This window comes from Denticeps clupeoides, chromosome 6 (genome assembly GCF_900700375.1).
Source record: "Denticeps clupeoides chromosome 6, fDenClu1.1, whole genome shotgun sequence".
Lineage (NCBI taxonomy): Eukaryota > Metazoa > Chordata > Actinopteri > Clupeiformes > Denticipitidae > Denticeps > Denticeps clupeoides.
In genome coordinates, this window is record NC_041712.1 from 6,573,875 (window position 1) to 6,592,758 (window position 18,884).

Here is an 18,884-nt window from a genome sequence, read left to right on the forward strand (position 1 = left end):
GAGCTGCCCGAGACCGTGGGCGAATAAGCGGGATTTGGCGTCAGATTCATTACAGCTGATCCTGCTGACATTGCTGTATACCTGGAATGTTTCATTGTGGCCCCATCAGGACTTTGGGAGTTTGGGGAAGGAGCAGGCAGATCATCCTTCATGACATATTCCGTCAGCGGCCCTCTACATTCACAGGTGAGGAGAAGTAATTGCCGCTTTTACATAAGAGGATAAGAGGAGGCCGTGCTCGTCCCTCTTGAATTGATGTTCGAGATTGTGCCACGGCATTTCCTAACAATTATTTGAATAATTGGCCGGTTATGATCGGAATATAAAGGGGAATTTATGCTTTGCCTGGTCTTTTATTCGTGATTCTCGGTGTAGCGGTAAAGTGGCTCAAATCCACTCCACCAACCTTTCGAATTTTTGCCGAACTCCCGTGGAGTTTGGATATCGGCTTAAGCCAGGCGGAGATTGAGCTTCTCCTGCTCATTACAGACCTGGCGTATTGACGTATTGACGCGATGCTGTCAGACGGAGCATAATTACCAGGTTGAGGATGGAGTTCAGCCTCTCCAGCTCGCCGTCCAAAATGATCTGGTACTCCTTTTTACTGTCCAGGTCCTGGAAGACCTTCAGAAAGGCCACTGATGTCAGACTGTCAACATTTACAGAGGTCACCTGCCAAGTCTTCTCAGCTGCCATGTCCAGAATCCTCTGCAGCACCGTCAGGCCTACAGGAGAAAGCGAACAGTTCGTTTTTTTGGCAAGACGCGAGTAAAGTGCTCGCAAGGATGATAATATAGGCACTTTTTTTTTAATACAGATACGATCTAAAGTCGCAGTGTCCTGAGGCCTGCTGAATTTTGTTAAGGAAACATTCCGAATCGTCCTATGTCCTCAGCCAGAAGTACTGTACACTCGCGAGGGAAGCGATAAAACGGCTGAGTTACGATGCAGGATTTCTCAGTGGTGTATTTACCCCGGCCTCCTTATAATGACGATCATCAATAACACACAGCGGCTGCAGCCAAGCTCGCCCGGGTCTCCTCAGATAAATGTGCACATATCAGCTCCAGAGTACGTTTTTAGGAAGAAGGGAAAATGGAAATGCCTGGTGTTTTGCATGACATGGTGGAGGGGGTGAGGTTTGTTTGAAGTGAGTTAATCTGGGCACATTAAGCAGAACAGAATCGAAGAGAGCGAGCAAAGAGGGAAAAACTTTTTTTTTTTTTGCATCTCCACCCGCTTTTCGACCCCCTCCAAGTCTACACATCATCCGTCTCTTCACGCCGGCCTCCTTTTCAGGAATCCTTCTTAGAAGTCAGACCGGAGGCGTACAACCCTGCTGATAAAGCATCTGAATTAATGTCAGTCTCTGAGAACAAACACAGTCTCCCACCCAAATCCCTTCAGATTTCGCCGGGTGAGCAGGAGAGGTTTTTCTCTTTCTGTGTTTCCCTGAACAGGAGCCTCCAAAACAACGGCCTGCCCTCCGAAATGCTGAAAAAAAAAAATTCAAATAATGTTTTTCACATCGATTGGCAAAGAAAAACAAAACCCTTTTCACCCCAATCCGTTATCTCTTCTGCAGAGTTAATTGGTCTATCCTGGAGTAATCCTAATTTTCCTGAGCTCCTTGATTGAGACCGATGATATCATCTTGGTCTGAATTAGTCCAATTTAATACATAAAAAGGGGACATTACTCATAGTCCTTAAGAAAAATGTTGTTCGGCGGACCCGACAGTCTGTCTTCCGTATCCCAAACTAACGGATGTAATTAGGTTTGCAGCGGCGCGTATCTGTCTTACATCATCTCAGTGGGGTTTGTCATTAGGTGAGCGCTCTCTGTTTCAGCAGTCACACATCACATCCGACTAAACTGGGGGGACAGGAACACGCAGAGATGATTTGCGTGTGCCGCATGGCTGCTTTGCTGTCTTATTCTTTGGGCACTACAGACATATGATGCTTTGAACAAAGACTTTCTGTAAAATTACAGCAAATTACGCTGTAAAAAAAAAATCAGATATTTCATATCATATATATCATCTTAATTCATTTATATTGATCTACACTCAATAAATCTATACTGCAAAACAGAAAGGTATTTTAGTGTTTTGTAGTGGTGCAACAATGGCTGTACTTCGATCGTACAGCTCAAAAAGTTATATTGATTGTAGGAAATATTGTACTTTCTGATTTGCATGGCCAAAATGAGTAGAATTGTTTTCGTCTACGAAATTCATGACGAAATGTCTTCGGCAACGAACGTATGTCTTTGTATGACATCAGAGAAATGAGTCAGGAAGGAAACGTGAATGCTTGTCATGTGACAATAACTATAATGAAAGATATCCTGATATATTGTTGATTAATAAAAACAGGACTAAATATGGTTTACAAAATAATAACTATACAAAAATGTCTCTTTATTTTGGTTGATTAAAACAAGACGAAGCATTGTTCCCTCTAATTTAATTGCGTTATTATTGTTATGCAATATGTCTGTTTCCTGTGTCTCCCATCTGGTCGCACATATGACATCACTTCATCAATGAGCATTTGCGGTATTATTTCGATTTCAGAATACCCGGGTTAGTGGCAAAGTGCTCATTGGACACATTTTCTTTACAGCAAAGTGGAAAAATACTGAATCTGTAGAGGAGAAATGCGGCAACTGGAATGTATGAAGTGTATTGTTGAGTATTGTTAACCTTGTCTTAATTACAAAATCTGTTTGAATTTAAGAAAATGTACTTTTTTTCCTGTTCTACTAGGTACGTGTACTATATTGACTACATTACTAAAAAGGGAATAGCATATATAGCTTTTATCTAGGGCTGCAACAACGAATCGATTGAATCGATACAAATCGATTACTAAAAGAGTTGTCAACGAATTTCCTAATCAATTCGTTATTTTACATTTACAGCATTTATCGTTATGTCGCGCGACGCGGTGACGTTTGATTATTAAAAAAAAGCTTTATTTGAGCGCGGAGCGGAGTGAACACACTCGGTCTCTCTCGCGCACAGATGCTAGCTGAATTTGGCGCCTCATAGACAGCGCGGAGCAAAAATTAAGCGGAGGTAGAGGACAGATACATGGCAGAGAAATCTGTCCGAAAATATGCAAAAGCGACATGGCAATGATCCAGCACCTGAAACGCGTGTTGATGAGGAGGAAGGGAGTTCAGCAGCAGGGGAAGTCGCTACAGAATCCTACTTTTGTTCCGTTTTGAAGTGAGGAACGTAATGTCCCTGGTGCTGGTGTTTAACTCGCCGCGGAGGAGAACTAGACGGGGACTTACAGCGCCACCTACAGGTGTGGATGAAACGGCGTTCGGACTGTTCTCTGCGTCTCCGCGTGGACGACTCGCCTATTGTGTCCCTGCGCAAGACACTTAACCCTAAGTTGCTCCAGGGAGACTGTCCCTGTAACTACTGATTGTAAGTCGCTCTGGATAAGGGCGTCTGATAAATGCTGTAAATGTAAATGTTTACCCGTCATCCAGCTTGACAAGCATGACAAGTTAGCGTTAGCACGTTAATAACAGTAGTAAAGCAGGGTTGCTATAGTTTTCTTTGCATTAAAAGACTAAAGACATGTTTTTATTCACTAGCCTTCTTTAGACCATTCATTTTTCAATCTGTTGTCATGTATAGCTACACTGCAAAAAAAGTCTTTCTTACCTAGTAATTTTGTCTCGTTTCCAGTCCAAATATCTAAAAAAATCTTAAATCAAGATTACTAGACAAGAAAAATGGCATGAGAAAATTAAGTGATGCTTAAAACTTCTGTTTGAGATTATATCTCATTAAGATTAGTTTTCTGACCCCATTGGCAGATAATTTTGCTTGTTTTAAGCAAACAATCACTTAATTTTGAGATGTTTTTCAGAAAACAAGACAACATTTCTTATGCTATTTCATGTGTCTAGTAAATGTATCTTGATTTAAGATTTTTTAGAGATTTGGACTGAAATCAGGACAAAACTACTAACTTAGAAAATCATTTTTTGCTGTGTGTGTGTGTGTGTGTGTCAGTGTGAGAGTTTGTGAGTGTGTGCATCTGCAGTGTAGTGTAGAGAACAAGTTCTGACTTTCAAACAAATCCTATTAAATTTTCTGATTTGTATTGTTCTTTATTTTTTTAAAAATTATTTATCGTTCTGGCAGCTCAGGTGGCACTTTATTAAAAAAAAAAGTCTATATTTGGCAGATGTAAAGCATACATGTGTATGTTTTTTGTGTTAGTCAATTTGTATTTTATTTTATTATTATTATAACAGCTCAAGGAGCAACATGTTTGTGCACTTTCTAAAGATTTTGGTTTTGTTTTTGAATAAAGGGTTGGAAATTAACGCTTTTCTTGTTTTTTTTTATCCGATTCTACGATTAATCCAAAATAATCGATTATTAATCGATTGTTCAAATAATCGTTAGCTGCAGCCCTACTTTTATCCAGACTCTAAACTCAAAATATACTGTCATCCATATATGTGCTATATCTCCATAAAATGTGCAAAACTACCTCACTAAGTGAAGTAATGTGCATTATCTTTACACTGTGCATTAGACTGTAAAAACCCAGTGCAATTTGTATTTTTGTCAAATATTTTTGTACTTTTTTTCAGTGTAATTTGAGTATATTATGTTTACTACTATTTAAGGTCTTTCTTATTTCCTGTCTTAACCATATGCCTCACAATGAGTCAGTTCAACCTTGAATTAATATGACAAAAAAGTGACAATGAAATTGAAGATTTACCTTATCTTATCTTATATGAATGTTAATATATATTTACAAATTCATGCACAGTAATCATGCAGGCACAAGTCAGAGATCGGTAAGATCAAAGAGCATGCATCTTTAAAAAATACACTGTAATCCCACATGATAATGCGGAGGTCATTGTCATGCGCCCGCCGCTGATCAGCAAGTTGGTCAGCATGAAGGACGGCCACTCTGACTTCAAAGGGTCCTGAACTGGACAGTCAAGCATCAAAGGAGACGGGCGCACCTACAGCACTGTTTACAAGCCCTTCCGTCACAACAAAGCAAGGGACGGAAAAGAGGACGGAGGTGACGGCCGACCTCGGCGCAGCCAGGCAGCGGGGGGGTTACGTAAGTGGCAAATTTATAACACAGACTCCAAAAAGGATGCTGCCCCCGCCGCCTTGCGATTAAATCCTGTGATTTCACATTTTATCAGGGCGAGATTAATTTAATTAATCAAAGACCGCCGGGCTCTTGGAACGAATGGTGGTTGGCAGCGGCCGGGTCGTGAACTTAACCGAGCTGCTCCCAAATTAAGGCCACATCTCTTCGGGGACTGCAGAGTCAGATAAACACCTGAAGTGAAATGGAGCAGCATCCACAGCACTGTTGTGTCTGGCTCCATTTTTTTAAAACATTGTGTACACACACACACACACACACACACACACAGCATTACGGTCTCGGCTGAACGCGGGGTTAGCCGCTGACCCAAATGTTTATTCTAATTGCCTTGCAGTGAACACGAGCTTTTGTTTTGATGTAGCCTAGTATGACAACATCTTGGGCTGAAGAAATAAAGAAATCGTTAAATATAGACGCAAATCTTCGCTCGCTGCATAAAATTTGCATTTGTGTTAACAATGCATATCATTTACTAAAAATACGGATGCATATTCAGGCTGTGTAACAGTGAAAAGTGAGAGCAGTAACACTGCCATACTGCACACCCATCTCATGATGCATCATAATTCATGTTAGAAGCTGAGTGAGAACGGTGAGTACGGTCCAAAACCACCAGATTTATTACACAGACCGGTTCTGTTATCTCACATTTTATCGGGGGAGATTACTTCCACGGCCCTGTAAATGAATTTAATGAATTTAACCACAAAGGCCACGTCTGTTCTGGGGGGACTTAAAAATATTTAAAACTATGACAAAGGCGGGTGTGGGGAAGGCTGCTCGGTTTTGAGCTTTGAAACTTTATTGAGTCTTTATTGCAGTTTTATTCACACATAGATCCAGACACAGGTTCAACGCAGACACATCACAGCCACGTAGCTCACATATTCAAGCATCTTGGCAGCCGCATGTGTCCATTACGTTGGATCCAGGATGAATTTTTGTCAGACCCCATAATATATATATTTTTATTTATATATGTATATAAATGTAAGTGTGTCTTTATGTAAAAATGTGTGAATAAATGTTTTTTTTTTTGGAGATTGAGGATTAGAGCGATTCCATCACTGTAGAAACATACATCCTGATCTTCACAAATCCCCACCCCATGTCCGCGTTCCCATATAGCACCAGATTACGTGGAGGCGTGCTAATTACAGTGGATTTCCTGGGCTGAGCGTTCATTAGAAGAATGTGTCGGATTGCGTTCGGAGATGCTCGCAGACCGGCTTTATCGCCCGCCGAGCAGCACTAACCCTGAAGATAAACCGGGGTGAGGGTGAGAAGGTGTCCCCCATCTATCTCTGGCTGCCGCCTCACGCCACTGCTCTGGTGCAGATAAGGTGGCCCAGGCTTGGCCCCTCCTGCACTCGCTCAGCAGCCCCTCGACACCCTGAGGTCCGCCGCGTAAACACGCCAATTCAGTTTCCATCTAGCTCCGTTCGGGCCCAATTTGCCTGTCTCGCGTCCATGGCCGGCCCAACAAGTTTCGGAGCGGAAGCCAAACAGCAGTCCTGCTTATTACGCTCTTATTACGCCGTCTTTAACATCTTTGACATCTGTGTAAAACTGGCAGGCGGGAGGCCGGGTTGTTTTCATCCCCCAGGTTCCTCAGGCTTCCGGCAAACCCGTCCAAATCCTCTCTGTCTTAAAGAACAAAAAAAAAAAAAAAAAAGCCTCAATTACCTGAGCCCGGAGATAACGGCCCATCACGCCGCACATCGGCCCGTTCCAGAGGAATCGGGCGCGAGCAACTGGCAACGAGAGACATGGGGATTATCCAATCAAGCAGTGGTTTATTCAAGTCTTCACACACACACACACACACACACAAAGCACACGTATGTGCACGCGTATCTTAAAGGGTTTAAAATAACCCGCCGTCCGTGGGCTGTATCCAGGCAACAGGAAAAGGAGCAGCGGGGAATCCAGCGGTATGCGGATGTCACGGAAGAGTTGGTGACCTTGAGTTCGCGAGCTGCGCGCGGGAGAACATCCGCAAGACAAACAAAGAGCGAATGTTCAGCCCGCTGTGACAACGTCTCTCATCAAATCCGGGCCGATTTATCAAGCGGAAGAAAAAAAAACGAATAAACGCGCACAAAGCAGCCAGGAGCGTTACGTAACCACTTATATCCACGACATCTGTACTTGTTCTCCAGATCTGTTGTTGGCTTTGCCGCCGCGCTGGCTGCAGCCTTCCGGTGATTCGGTTCGGAGTTGGTGGCACCAGCACCAGACAAACGCGCCTTTATTATTCCCCCTTTTTTTCCGTTAGAGAGACTGCTTACTCGAGCACAAACACACATCAAAACGTTTAACAGGATTTCAGACGGACTGACTGAGGGGGCCGGAAGTAAAATGGCTAAACAAACGGGGACCATTTCCAGGCTTTTCCAGGGATTAAATGCACAAAAGGCTCCAATGAGGACATCCTGAGGCTTTTCAAAGTGCTCACGCTGATCGGTCCAAAACATCCTCAAGCGGACATACATGCAATACGACTGCAAATACCTTATCAAGCCACAGGATCTTGGTTCTAGGCTGTTCTAGAATGAAGCAGAATGATTTCCCAACATAGTGTGGAAATACCTTCTAAAAGTCTTCTTCAAATCTAGTAAGAGACGAGTCATTTTGTTCTTTTGATCTCCATACGTACTGTCATCTAAGTTCTATCTTAAGCAAATGTCACTGGAATAAACTGGCCATTTAACAACAAGAAGCACCAGTTTTATGGACACATTTCTTAGACCACATGACAACATCCTATTCGGAGTTACAACAGCCCTAAAATCCTCGGATCAATTTTGTCCTTCAGATTTGAATACGAACCTTACAAGTAGGCGTGAGATGAAAAATCAATATGCCAGTTTATCACAACACTGTATGAATGTGCTGGTATCCGGTACTGATGTGTTGAAGATCAGGGTGAAAACGGTACCTGAATCGGAGCTGTACATATAAACAAACTTGGTCCACTTGTAGTGCTCGATGAGGGAGATGAGCGCATCCTGCAGCTCAGGCCGAAGCTGGATGACAAACTGGTTGTTGGTGTCGATGGGGAAGCTGGGCGTGACGAAGCAGACGTGAAGGGCTCCACAGAAGGACATGAGCATGTTCATGGTCTTCCTGTCGTACAATCCAATGATGGCATAGACTCCTTTAGAGAACTGTGAACAAACTGGGAGAGGAAAGTGAAAGGTAAGTACTTGTCTCACGTTCCTGCCAAATGCAAACCATTTATTCAGTTCTCTCTTTTGAGAGAACATCAAATACGCTGTTCTCACAATTTTTTGCTGCCTTGATCACAAATGTCATCTCCGCAACAGTCATCTCAATATCATGGTCGCTAACAACATAAAGCGTTGGTTGGCGTTGTTTTGTATTTGGAATTGTGCAAAATGATTAATGTGGCTTCCACATTGTATACAGTACAGGCCAAAGGTCTGGACACACCTTTTCTTTATTTTCATGACATTTCATTCTCACTGAAGGCATCAAAACTATGAATGAACACATGTGGAGTTATGTACTTAACAAAAAGTGGAGACCTGGTATCCACATCCACCGGACCTGAACCCAGTCGAGATGGTTTGGGGTGAGCTGGACCCCAACAAGTGCTAAACACCTCTGGGAACTCCTTTTGATGCCTTCAGTGAGAATCTACCAACGTAAATGGTCATGAAAATAAAGAAAACACATTGAATGAGAAGGTGTGTCCAAACTTGTACTGTATATGTATATACAACTTCACATTCTGCATATCATACATGTTTGAAGAGAGTTTGATGTCTTTTGATTGAAAAGGCTAATGCAGCACAAGGCTGTCAAAATTACACACGTTAGTTCCTACAGAAACACCAAACTGCAGCCTTTAGCCACAGGCCAGGCAGCCGGAGTAGAGATGATCTTTATAGGATTCTCGCGGAAATGCTACTGTAATACCACGGGACCGGTGCTGGAATGAGGCGTGATTGCGTGATCGAAACGCCCTGTGGCGGCAGAGTTGCTTTCACAGGCAAAGAACACAATAATCCCAATACCGTTACCTGTGCTTCATGTTTCCTGGGCTGATTAGCATCTTTTATTACTAATGTCAAGCAGTAAGTAATCCCTTTTCAAAATGAAGGTACTTCCGAAGCTCAAATGTCCGCTTTTATGTCCTGAATATGGCAGTATTACCAAAAACATGCAAAAAAAAAATGCATTATTGAGTAAATAGTTTAAGAACCATTCTTTATTAATCTAATTACCATTTCATAAAGAATATTTAGCTTATTTTTACTCACACTGGAACAAAACCATATCGTACTGAACTGACCCATCAGTTGAAAACCGAGGCGAGTTTGGTGTTTGCTGCAGATGATGCAGCAGTAAACAGGCAATGCCTACATTTAATAACCAGGTCAAATGGCAAATGGACCAGTGGGTGTGGCCAGTGATGAACCAACAACGTGCACATGAATGAATGCAGACAAAGCCAGTTCAGCCAGACGATCTACAACAGGGTCATAAACAAGCCAACCTCATGAAGGTGTGATTCTATGAACACAAAACCGGATGTTGTAACCCCCCCCGGGGGTCACCACAGCACTGGGGTGTGAAGCACAGAGCACATGTAACCAGGAGAAAGGCTTGAAAGGTCATCTTTGATTTCCTTGAGAATAGCATGCCTTGGCAATCAATGTTCCAATAATGTCTTCCTTTGGCGAACACGGTACATTATTGCTGTGGGTTTAGTAGCTTTATGTTTGTTTCACAAAGGGCTGTTTTAATTTTTATGTAGCATCGCAAGCACTATCTGATTCCTGGAATGGCACTGATTCCTGGAATGGCACTATTAACCGTACACAAATCCGTAAATATCACCACTGCCAACACCAGGTCTAAAACCAAAAGGTGAATATCAGATAAAACAGAAGCACACTGTTTTTTTTTGCATTTACGTGTTATTTATATACAACACACTAATAATACTAAAAGAAAATGACTTACTGATTCACTTTTGTAAAAAAAAAAAAAAAAAAAAAAAAAAAAATTGGTAAATGGCACCAAATATTATATTTTATCTAGAGAGCAAATATAAGACAGCACCACTTCTTCAGGCACCGTTTGTGACATATTTCCGGGGTCAGTATGGTTTATTGCTGTTGTGTGTGCCCATGTGCTATTTTCACTACGCCACCTCCTCTGGGGTCAGAAGCTGTGAATGGAACCACCGTACTGTACTTTAACTGTACTGTACATCTACAAAGTCTGACCTAGAAAAAACAAACCAAACAGAACCCCCCCCCCCCCCCCCCCCCCCCCATCACAACCCTTGGGAAGCAGTGCGGTTTCGCCCGAGCCCGGCACCTCTCTTCCTCATCCCGACCACTACATCGCCACTTGATATGCGCACACCAACTTTCTCGCAGTGCGGACTGACAAATGCAGTTTTATTACTAAGCGATATGAATCTTTGAGCGGGAGATAAGAGCTGGCTGCGCTGGCTTGGTGCGGTGAGCAGCTCGGTTATCTCTACTGTAGCAGCACAGATAACACTGGGTTTTTAGGTGAAAGCACGGCACGCTCTGTAGGTCTTTGTATCCCTCACTTCCACAGCTTTAGATCAAAGCAGTTTAACAAATTGCTGCTCGGGTGGTCTTCACTCTGTGAATCTGAGCGCATCTTAGACGAATGGGAACCAGGACACAAGGTTGAACTAGTGAATTTTTGGGGGTGAGAGGGGGGTCAGAAAAGAAAGAGATGTTGGTTTTTTTTTACGGTGTTGGCTCCCCGATGGATATGTGAAAATTCCTGTTAGAGAAATGCACACTGGCAGACTCCGACCCTCCTGCCTGTTCGGCTGGACGTTCTTTGGAGAGCTGTCACCCCAACATGGCGCTCCACAATGACAGCAGAGACTTATTTTTAAGCCAGTTGCCTTTACTGAAGGACTTACAGAGTCTAAGTTTAACTTGAGACATGAATGAAAGCTTTAGGAAAGCTTGCCTTGAGCTAACAATCGATATGCTTTATTCTGTCAGCAAGTGTGGTGAGTGATGAGGTAAAAGTGTGGGAGGGCAGTGAATAAAAAATATTGATATTGTTGTTATATCACCAAAATTCAGATCACTTGTACCACCATAAAACAGTTTTTTTTTTACTGACAATAGAGCTCTCTAAAGATCTAGAATCCGAATTTAAATGTAAAAAATATCACATTTTCTATAAATAAATAGGTGGCACAGGGATAATATATTCATAATTAAGTTATTTACAGTCTCATAGCCACACATAGCCTTGGGACCATTTACAGCATTTATGAACACCCTTATCCACAGTGACTTACAGTCAGTAGTCTTGCTCAGGGACACAATGGTAGAAAGTGGGGTTTGAACCTGTGACTTTGGGGCGAGGCAAGTGTGTTACCCGCTAGGCTACTACCACCCATACCACCCACAATTATATACATGAAACGCCATGCATATCCCGCAGTTTTTTATGCTTTATGTTAATTAGTCAGCACCAGCCTACGTTAATGACCTCATGCACCCTCATATAGAGATGCTCTGCCTCCACTATTGAATGTTTTAAAATAAAATTTGCGGAGGTTTACAGTTTGTGCCCTCAATTCTGAGAAATGCAGGCAGATACTTATCCATCATGCAATGTCATTATTAGCCAGGGATGATTTGATTTAAATTTCTCTTCTGTTTAATCGCTGAATTTGTCATTGTGAAACACTGCAGCACAGCACACGGTGTCACAACGAAATGTGTCCTCTGTATTTAACCATCACCCTTGGGGAGCAGTGGGCAGCCATGACATGCTCCCGGAGAGCAGTGTGTGGTGACGGTGCTTTGCGCGGATCGGGATTCGAACCGGCAACCTTCTGATTATGGGGCCACTTCCTTACCCTTCCTTACTGGGCCACCACTGCCCCATTTTGCCACCTGTTGAAAATAAACTATTAACACTTTGATAGCATTCTTGTTTTATAGCATTTTTTCTTACCTTCCTAAAACGTTCACATTGCTGTATATTATTTAGGAATTTATTCTATTGTGCTTTTATATTATATTATTTTCTGTTGTGCATATATAATGTATAATTATATATATTTTATTCTTTGAGACAGTATGCAAACACAGACACCACCCAAGTCACAGAATGCAGTTATATGAATTCTGATATTGTTCTTAAAAATATATATTCTTAATATTTGTGCCATATATTTTGCCATATGGAGCAATATGTTGCCTGATGAGAATAAATGTAGCAACAAGCAAAAGCCTTTTCTAACCATGATATTACATGACATAACAGCTTTGCACAACATTCGCACTCTGTACAGTGTGGCACACATGTAAGAAGCAGGTCGTGTGCATCAAATGCCGCTGGCCACATCGTCTCCACCATCTACCAACACAATTGAAGGTCATCTCCCAACACTGGCAAAGGTCAGGGTTCAGAGACCCCCCCCCCCCACCCCTCTGAGCTATGGAACATTAGGTAAACATGCGATTCCCTAGATTCCGCGAACCCAGCTGTCTTATTCTGTCTTGTATGGCCCCAGCGCCGTTCCTGGTGGTTAATCATATCAGGCTAATGAGATACCTGTCATATGAAATCAACAGTGAAGGGCCCTTAAACCAACCTGTAACACCATGTGAGACCAAAGACAGAGCACACATTTGACAGCACCTTCTTTATATATATATATATATATATAAAAAAAAAAAAAACCCACAAAAGCATAAAAGTGTCAGGCACTGCTGGAAGGCACACAGCTGGTCTTTGTTTGCCACGGTCACCTCCAGGCCTGTGGGTGTCAGTAAAGAGCTCACGCTTCTCTTCATACTGTAAATGAAGCATACAAAGGCGCAAAAGGCCAAAGCAGAGGTATAAATAAAAATAAAAAAGTTCTATTGTGCGGAGCGAGGCCTCGAGAGTGCCGTTTGTAGCTCCGCCCGGTGATGTTTGGGGAGTCGCGCAGCCCACTACACGGCCACATAAAGCCTTGTTTGTCCTCGGACCCTTCACTTTCATCTCTGCTGCCTCAATGGAGCCCTTTGGACCTGAGCTGATTGACATGCCGTGTACATTTGGCCTGTCTGCACATCGCTCTGACCCAGGCACTGACGACCAAGATCTGTGTGCTGCTAATGAATCAGAATTTGAACTTACTTCTATTTAACTTGCTTTCAGTTGAATTTGCTCTTCTCCTCCAAATCCCCCCATTTGTTACGTTTGAACCCACGTTTCGATTAAACAGAACAAGAGTCGAACGTCGGCAAGCAATTCGGAGCAAAATGCGGCGACTGTGTGTCGACGTAGCAGCATCTAAATCCGTCCTCTTCCTTATCAATATCTTGCCACAGCCGACTGAAGCTAGCTACGAATACGAATGCGAATACGACGCGCCTCCGTTGATATGGTAATTTAAAACACTGCCTTCTCCCCCACGAGAGCACCTGTCCCGCTCCAAACGTCTGTTGTCAATCCACGCCTACTTAAACGGGGCTTTTTCAGCCCTCCTCAGAGCCCACGGTGTGTGTTCTCACCGCTAAACTCAAGAATGGGATCATTTTAGCGATGATGCAATGAATAATAGATTAAACGGGCTCGCGGAGGCAGTTCCCCGCTACGTGATTAGCCGGGGCGGCGCGGGGACGCCAAGCAGCATTCGGGCGGCCGCGTCAGGCAACTAGAAGCATGCCGGCGCCGGCGAAAGAAGAGATCTTAACACTTGACAGAACAAACAAGGCGTACAGACGGGCAATATGCAAATTCATTCTCAAAAGTGCTTTTTTAAATTGCATTTCCGTCGCATAAAAAAACATTGCCACTTTCATGGTCACACGTTTTCCTGTGTAGATCTTACAATTTATCACAATATGTTCAGGACACGAGCGTTTACCATAATATCCGGTGCTAAATGAACAGTGATACAGTTCTGTCATAATTGGTACCTTCTCAGGGGCAGTGGTGGCCTAGCGCTTAAGGAAGCGGCCCCGTAATCATGGTCACACGTTTTCCTGTCATGGCTGCCCACTGCTCACCAAGGGTGATGGTTACAAGCAGAGGGCACATTTCGTTGTGTCACCGCGTGCTGTGCTGCAGTGGTTCACAATGACAGTCACTTTCAGGATGTGAACATTAACTAGAAATACATTTTCACATATTCAGCAATCCTGCACTACATTACATTATATCAGTAACTGGGATTATAGATTATAGGCCCTGAAATGAAAAGTGACGTCACAGTCACACCGTCACAAACAGAAATGGATACCCTCCTACACACACCTTCTTTTTTTAAAAGGCAATGCGACTGTCCTGATAGCTCCAAAGCAATTCCAGCCCATTCTCTGCAGGAGTAACGTGTCATTTACTGATAAGACGCTCTTCAGCAGGAAGCGGGAAATCTGCATGGAAGCACGTCCGCCATCGCAGGAGCGGAAGGGTACGAATGGGACGCCATCATTTTACCCCTTCTCGGTGGCAGCTTCTTTTTTTTCCTCCATTGGCCACCATTGTCACTAATAACACAATTTGCATAACGACTCCATCGCCACGACGATTTTGTAGTTAATCTATTGCCAGGGAACTGAGAAAGGACGCCAACGGATGAACAAATTCAGTCACCGCGTGCAAACAGGCAGAAACAGATGCCACGCTTAGTGTGACTCCGCCTTCTGAGAGCATTCAAACCAACCTTCACCCCAATCTTGTTCAGACTACACACGACTTTCAACCGACTTCCAGCCACGTTTGTTCCGTATTAAGCCGAAAATGCCTGAATATAAGCGACTAAAACGTAGACACCAGCCAGACTGCGCACGACCGCTCCTTTTCCAATATAATGTTCCAATATAAAGATTCAGTTCCAGTGGTAACCCGCTGCGTATCAGCGGAATCCGGCCTCACCATCACCGTCAACCAGCAGAAAGTGCGTCCTCCTTTCACACTCTAGTAGTGCACGCACATACAGATTCTGCATCCCACAATAACATCACAGAAATTTGAATTACCTACAAAAGGGTTGTTTTGATAAAAAAAACTGAAACCTTCAGCCCATCAGCCATAAACAAGTATTGAGATAGGGGGGTAGTAGTCTAGCGAGTAGCACACTCGCCTATGAACCAGAAGACGCAGGTTCAAACCCCACTTACTACCATTGTGTCCCTGAGCAAGACACTTAACCCCGAGTGTCTCCGGGGGGGGGACTGTCCCTGTAACTACTGATTGTAAGTCGCTCTGGATCAGGACGTCTGGTAAAATGCCGTAAATGTTCATTTCTGCCGTCACCTTTTCTATCAGCACACCGCAATCAAAGGTTTAAAGGTGCGTGGTACGCTAAAATACAGCGTCTCTTCATCGTGGCTTCCGAGTGGTCCTCTGCCGGCCTCGGGAGGGTCACAGAAGGTCAGGGAGGGAATGATGGGGGTTCAGGTTTTTTTTGCAAAATGGAGCCGCATTTCCAGGCAAGTTCAACGGAGGGAATCCAGCAGACGCGCCACGCGCCGCTTCAGACACGCCCGCCGCCGAGAGGTGCGTATGGCGGAAACCAATTTACACCTTGGACGCGGAGACAAGAAGACTCTGTACCCCATCTCGGATCGTGTCTACGCCGATCACCGATTCTTTTCTCTAATTACACGACCGGACTGAGACCCACGGCGGCACAATTAACCTCCACCTCCAAAGAGCTGAGTTTGAGGGGCTCGGCTGCCGACACCTCGAGAAACCGCGCTAATAATGCGTTTTTTGGGGGGGCGCCGGTTTTATCCCCGGCTATTTAGAGTAGATGTCATGGTGATGTCACCTCGGCTCTGGAAAACCGCCGGCTTTACTTTTCATTTCCACACTGAACTGGGAATGATGCACCCAGAAGGTCAGGCCTGGCCGCGTGGACTGACGCAAACAGCGGAGGGTTCACAGACTGTCACCGGCAGACGAGGACACCGTCACCGCCTGAGCTGTCGGGCCCGCGCTGGCACGCTGATGTCACCTGCGAGGCAGCGGGGCGCGTCTTTGCAGGCACGCCTACGGCTCAGACAATTCCCTCCCTTCGCCGGGAAGGCAGGGACCGCGGTGAAACGTCGGCATTCCGAATCGTGTGCCCACTAACACGAGCCCTGCAAAAACACACGACCGTGAAAGCACGTCTACGCGCTGAACTGTTGACTTCCACTCCATCTAAAAGCAGAGCGCTGCTGAGTTATGCGCGTGGCGATTCCGTAATTCCACAGAGCAGCAACATGCGCTTTACGAAAAGTTGAAGACAGTGTCATGGCTGCCCCCTGCTCACTCAGGGTGATGGGTTCAATGCAGAGGACAAATTTCACTGTGTGCACCGTGTGCTGTGCTGCTTCACTTTAAACTTGATTACATGATCATATTGTAGTTTGTGGGAGGCACGTGACTATATAGAAACGTGGAACCCCTCCCGCGTCGTTTTTTCTTCTGTGTTATTATAAGAATACGTGTTTTTTACGGAATCATGTAGGAAATGACGCATATTTGAGAGCGGATGTTCCACTCGGCGTCTCACTTGTTGATACTGGCCACAGCCGATGCCTCTTATCGGGACTCGTGGCCTCTTGCGCTCGGCCATTCATCGCCTACCTGACGGAGGACGCGTGGGCGAGCGGCGTCTGTGCGTAAAACCGGTGCGCTCCTCGCCGACGCACGCACGCACGCGCGCGCGCGCGGTCGGGGCGGCGGGGGGGCGCGTGGAGGGGCGAAGGTTTTTTTTTTTTTTTTACACCCCGCGGACATGAACTTACATGCGTACGTCATTGCGAAGCTGCTCCCCGTGTCCACCATGTCCACCTGCGGTACCAGTTTGGGGACGTCCTGGTGTCGGGAGAGCGCGAATCGGAAAACCTCATATTCGTGGGATCCGGCGGGGAACAGTCCTCCTGCGAGCAAAATAAAAACACGCGATCATCGACACGCGCAACAATCCACGCAACCTGGACATGCAGGGGTGAAGGGGGTGATGGGGAGACAAAGAGCCCCTTTATTACAACACGACGTCCGGTACTTTTAACAAGTTCGACTCGATCTGTCGCTCGCGAATTAAAAAAAAAAAAGTGCGACGACGACCGTACTCACCGATGTTAATGTTATTTGGGAAACTTGAACCCGAACACAAGCCGAGAAAACCGAGGAGCAGGGCGAAGCTGCGCGGCATAGTTCCTTTTTCATTGGCGATTGCCCGGCAAAGAAAAATAAATTAAAAATAAAAAATAGACGCCGAAAAAAAAAAAAAAAAAGAGAAGAGAAGCCCCGAGCGAGCAGATTCCGGTCAGTTCGCGCACGACGCGCCCATCGCGCGCGGAGATCCGGTGAAAATGCGCGGAGCCGCGGCGACCCCCCGTCTCTCTCCCCGCGATCCTGAGCTGCGACTCGGCGCCGTGTGTGTGTGTGTGTGTGTGTGACGGGGAAGGAGGGAGGGAGAGACGGGGGGGTCACGATCGCTTTCTTAACACAGCCGTCGCGCTCTCCCCCGGACCCGGTTCTGTTTGGGGAGCGCTGGGACGGAGCCGGGGTTTGGGGAGCCCTGCGCAGACTGTACCATTTACACTTCGCCTGGTGACGACAGGGTTTTCTGGCGACCTGCTCAATAATAACAATAATACGTTATTATTGATACGTGGTTATTGATTCGTCGTGATAATCATATTCTATCCAATTTGCGCGTTCCGCTAAGTTTAAAAACACGCAGTGACTTTATTTTATTCTTTCTAAGAAAACCACACACCACGACGACTTTTAACGTTACTTGACCTCCTTCCTGCCCCCTCGCGAGGCCCTCTGGGTAAAAGGCGGGAGCGCGCGTGGAACTTGGCGCGGGCGCGCGCACCGGTCGTAACGGGTTCATCACGCACATTAAAACGCGCACGAATATGAAGGGAGTGAAGTGAAGTGATTGTCACTTGTGATACACAGCAGCACAGCACATGGTGCACACAGTGAAATTTGTCCTCTGCATTTAACCCATCACCCTGAGTGAGCAGTGGGCAGCCATGACAGGCGCCCGGGAGCATGAGTCTGAGTGTTAAAAATGAGTCGAGTTTAGGTCTGAAGCGCTGATGAAGTACATCTATGGGCAGGTTGTGGTAAAATACCCAGTTAATCCCCAGTCAGGTCACTGGACAACTGAATTATTCTTCTGTAAATGTAGGTGAGGCCATGAATGAAAAGGTATGTCAGGTAGCTCCTCCCCCTCCTCACTTCATTGATTGTAACATGGAAGCACGTTGTAAGTCTCTCTGGATAAGGGCGTCTGCCAAATGCTGTTAATGTAAGATGTAAATGTCCGTGGTGCTGGCAGTCAGAGGGAGAGCGGCCTGTTTGCCGGGTGTTGACAGAACTCCGATACGGCGCCACTGCACCTTCTGGCTTTCCATTTGGGAGGGAATTCGCCAGGTCTTTCACAGGTAAACGGGTTAACTAGACAACTGCTTTATTTAGCGCTGATGGGCCTGGACTGCACAAGACGCTCCTGCCAGGTACATGGAGAGATAAATGGCATTAAAAATTGATTGGCAATAAATGATGCATTACTGCTCGGAATTAGATAATTGAGCTTCGCCCCGGAGGGAAGCAGTCAGACTGTGATTGTACGTTGCCACGTTTCAATAAAGAAGACGTGGAGATTAGAGAAGGGCCATGTACCATTTGCCCACAGCGATTTCAACTAAACTG

General features: G+C 45.0%; 1 protein-coding gene across 5 annotated transcripts in view; it reads right to left on the bottom strand.

The window, feature by feature from the left end:
• Positions 1–17,725, bottom strand: part of gria1b (glutamate receptor, ionotropic, AMPA 1b) — a 51,622-nt gene extending 33,897 nt beyond the window's left edge. For 2 of the 5 annotated variants that reach the window (XR_003750055.1, XM_028982370.1), the window contains exons 1-4: positions 17,289–17,720; positions 16,958–17,092; positions 8,122–8,361; positions 541–725 (exon numbers count right to left, since the gene is read on the bottom strand). Coding sequence is in view for 4 of the 5 variants with exons in the window: in XM_028982370.1 (XP_028838203.1) it covers positions 541–725; positions 8,122–8,361; positions 16,958–17,092; positions 17,289–17,367 (639 nt within the window). In the remaining variant the exon portion in view is untranslated. Of the gene's footprint in view, positions 1–540; positions 726–8,121; positions 8,362–16,957; positions 17,093–17,288 lie in introns of all 5 variants that reach the window. The other 3 variants (XM_028982368.1, XM_028982366.1, XM_028982369.1) reach the window with 3 other exon arrangements.
• Between the last annotated feature and the right edge of the window lie 1,159 nt (positions 17,726–18,884).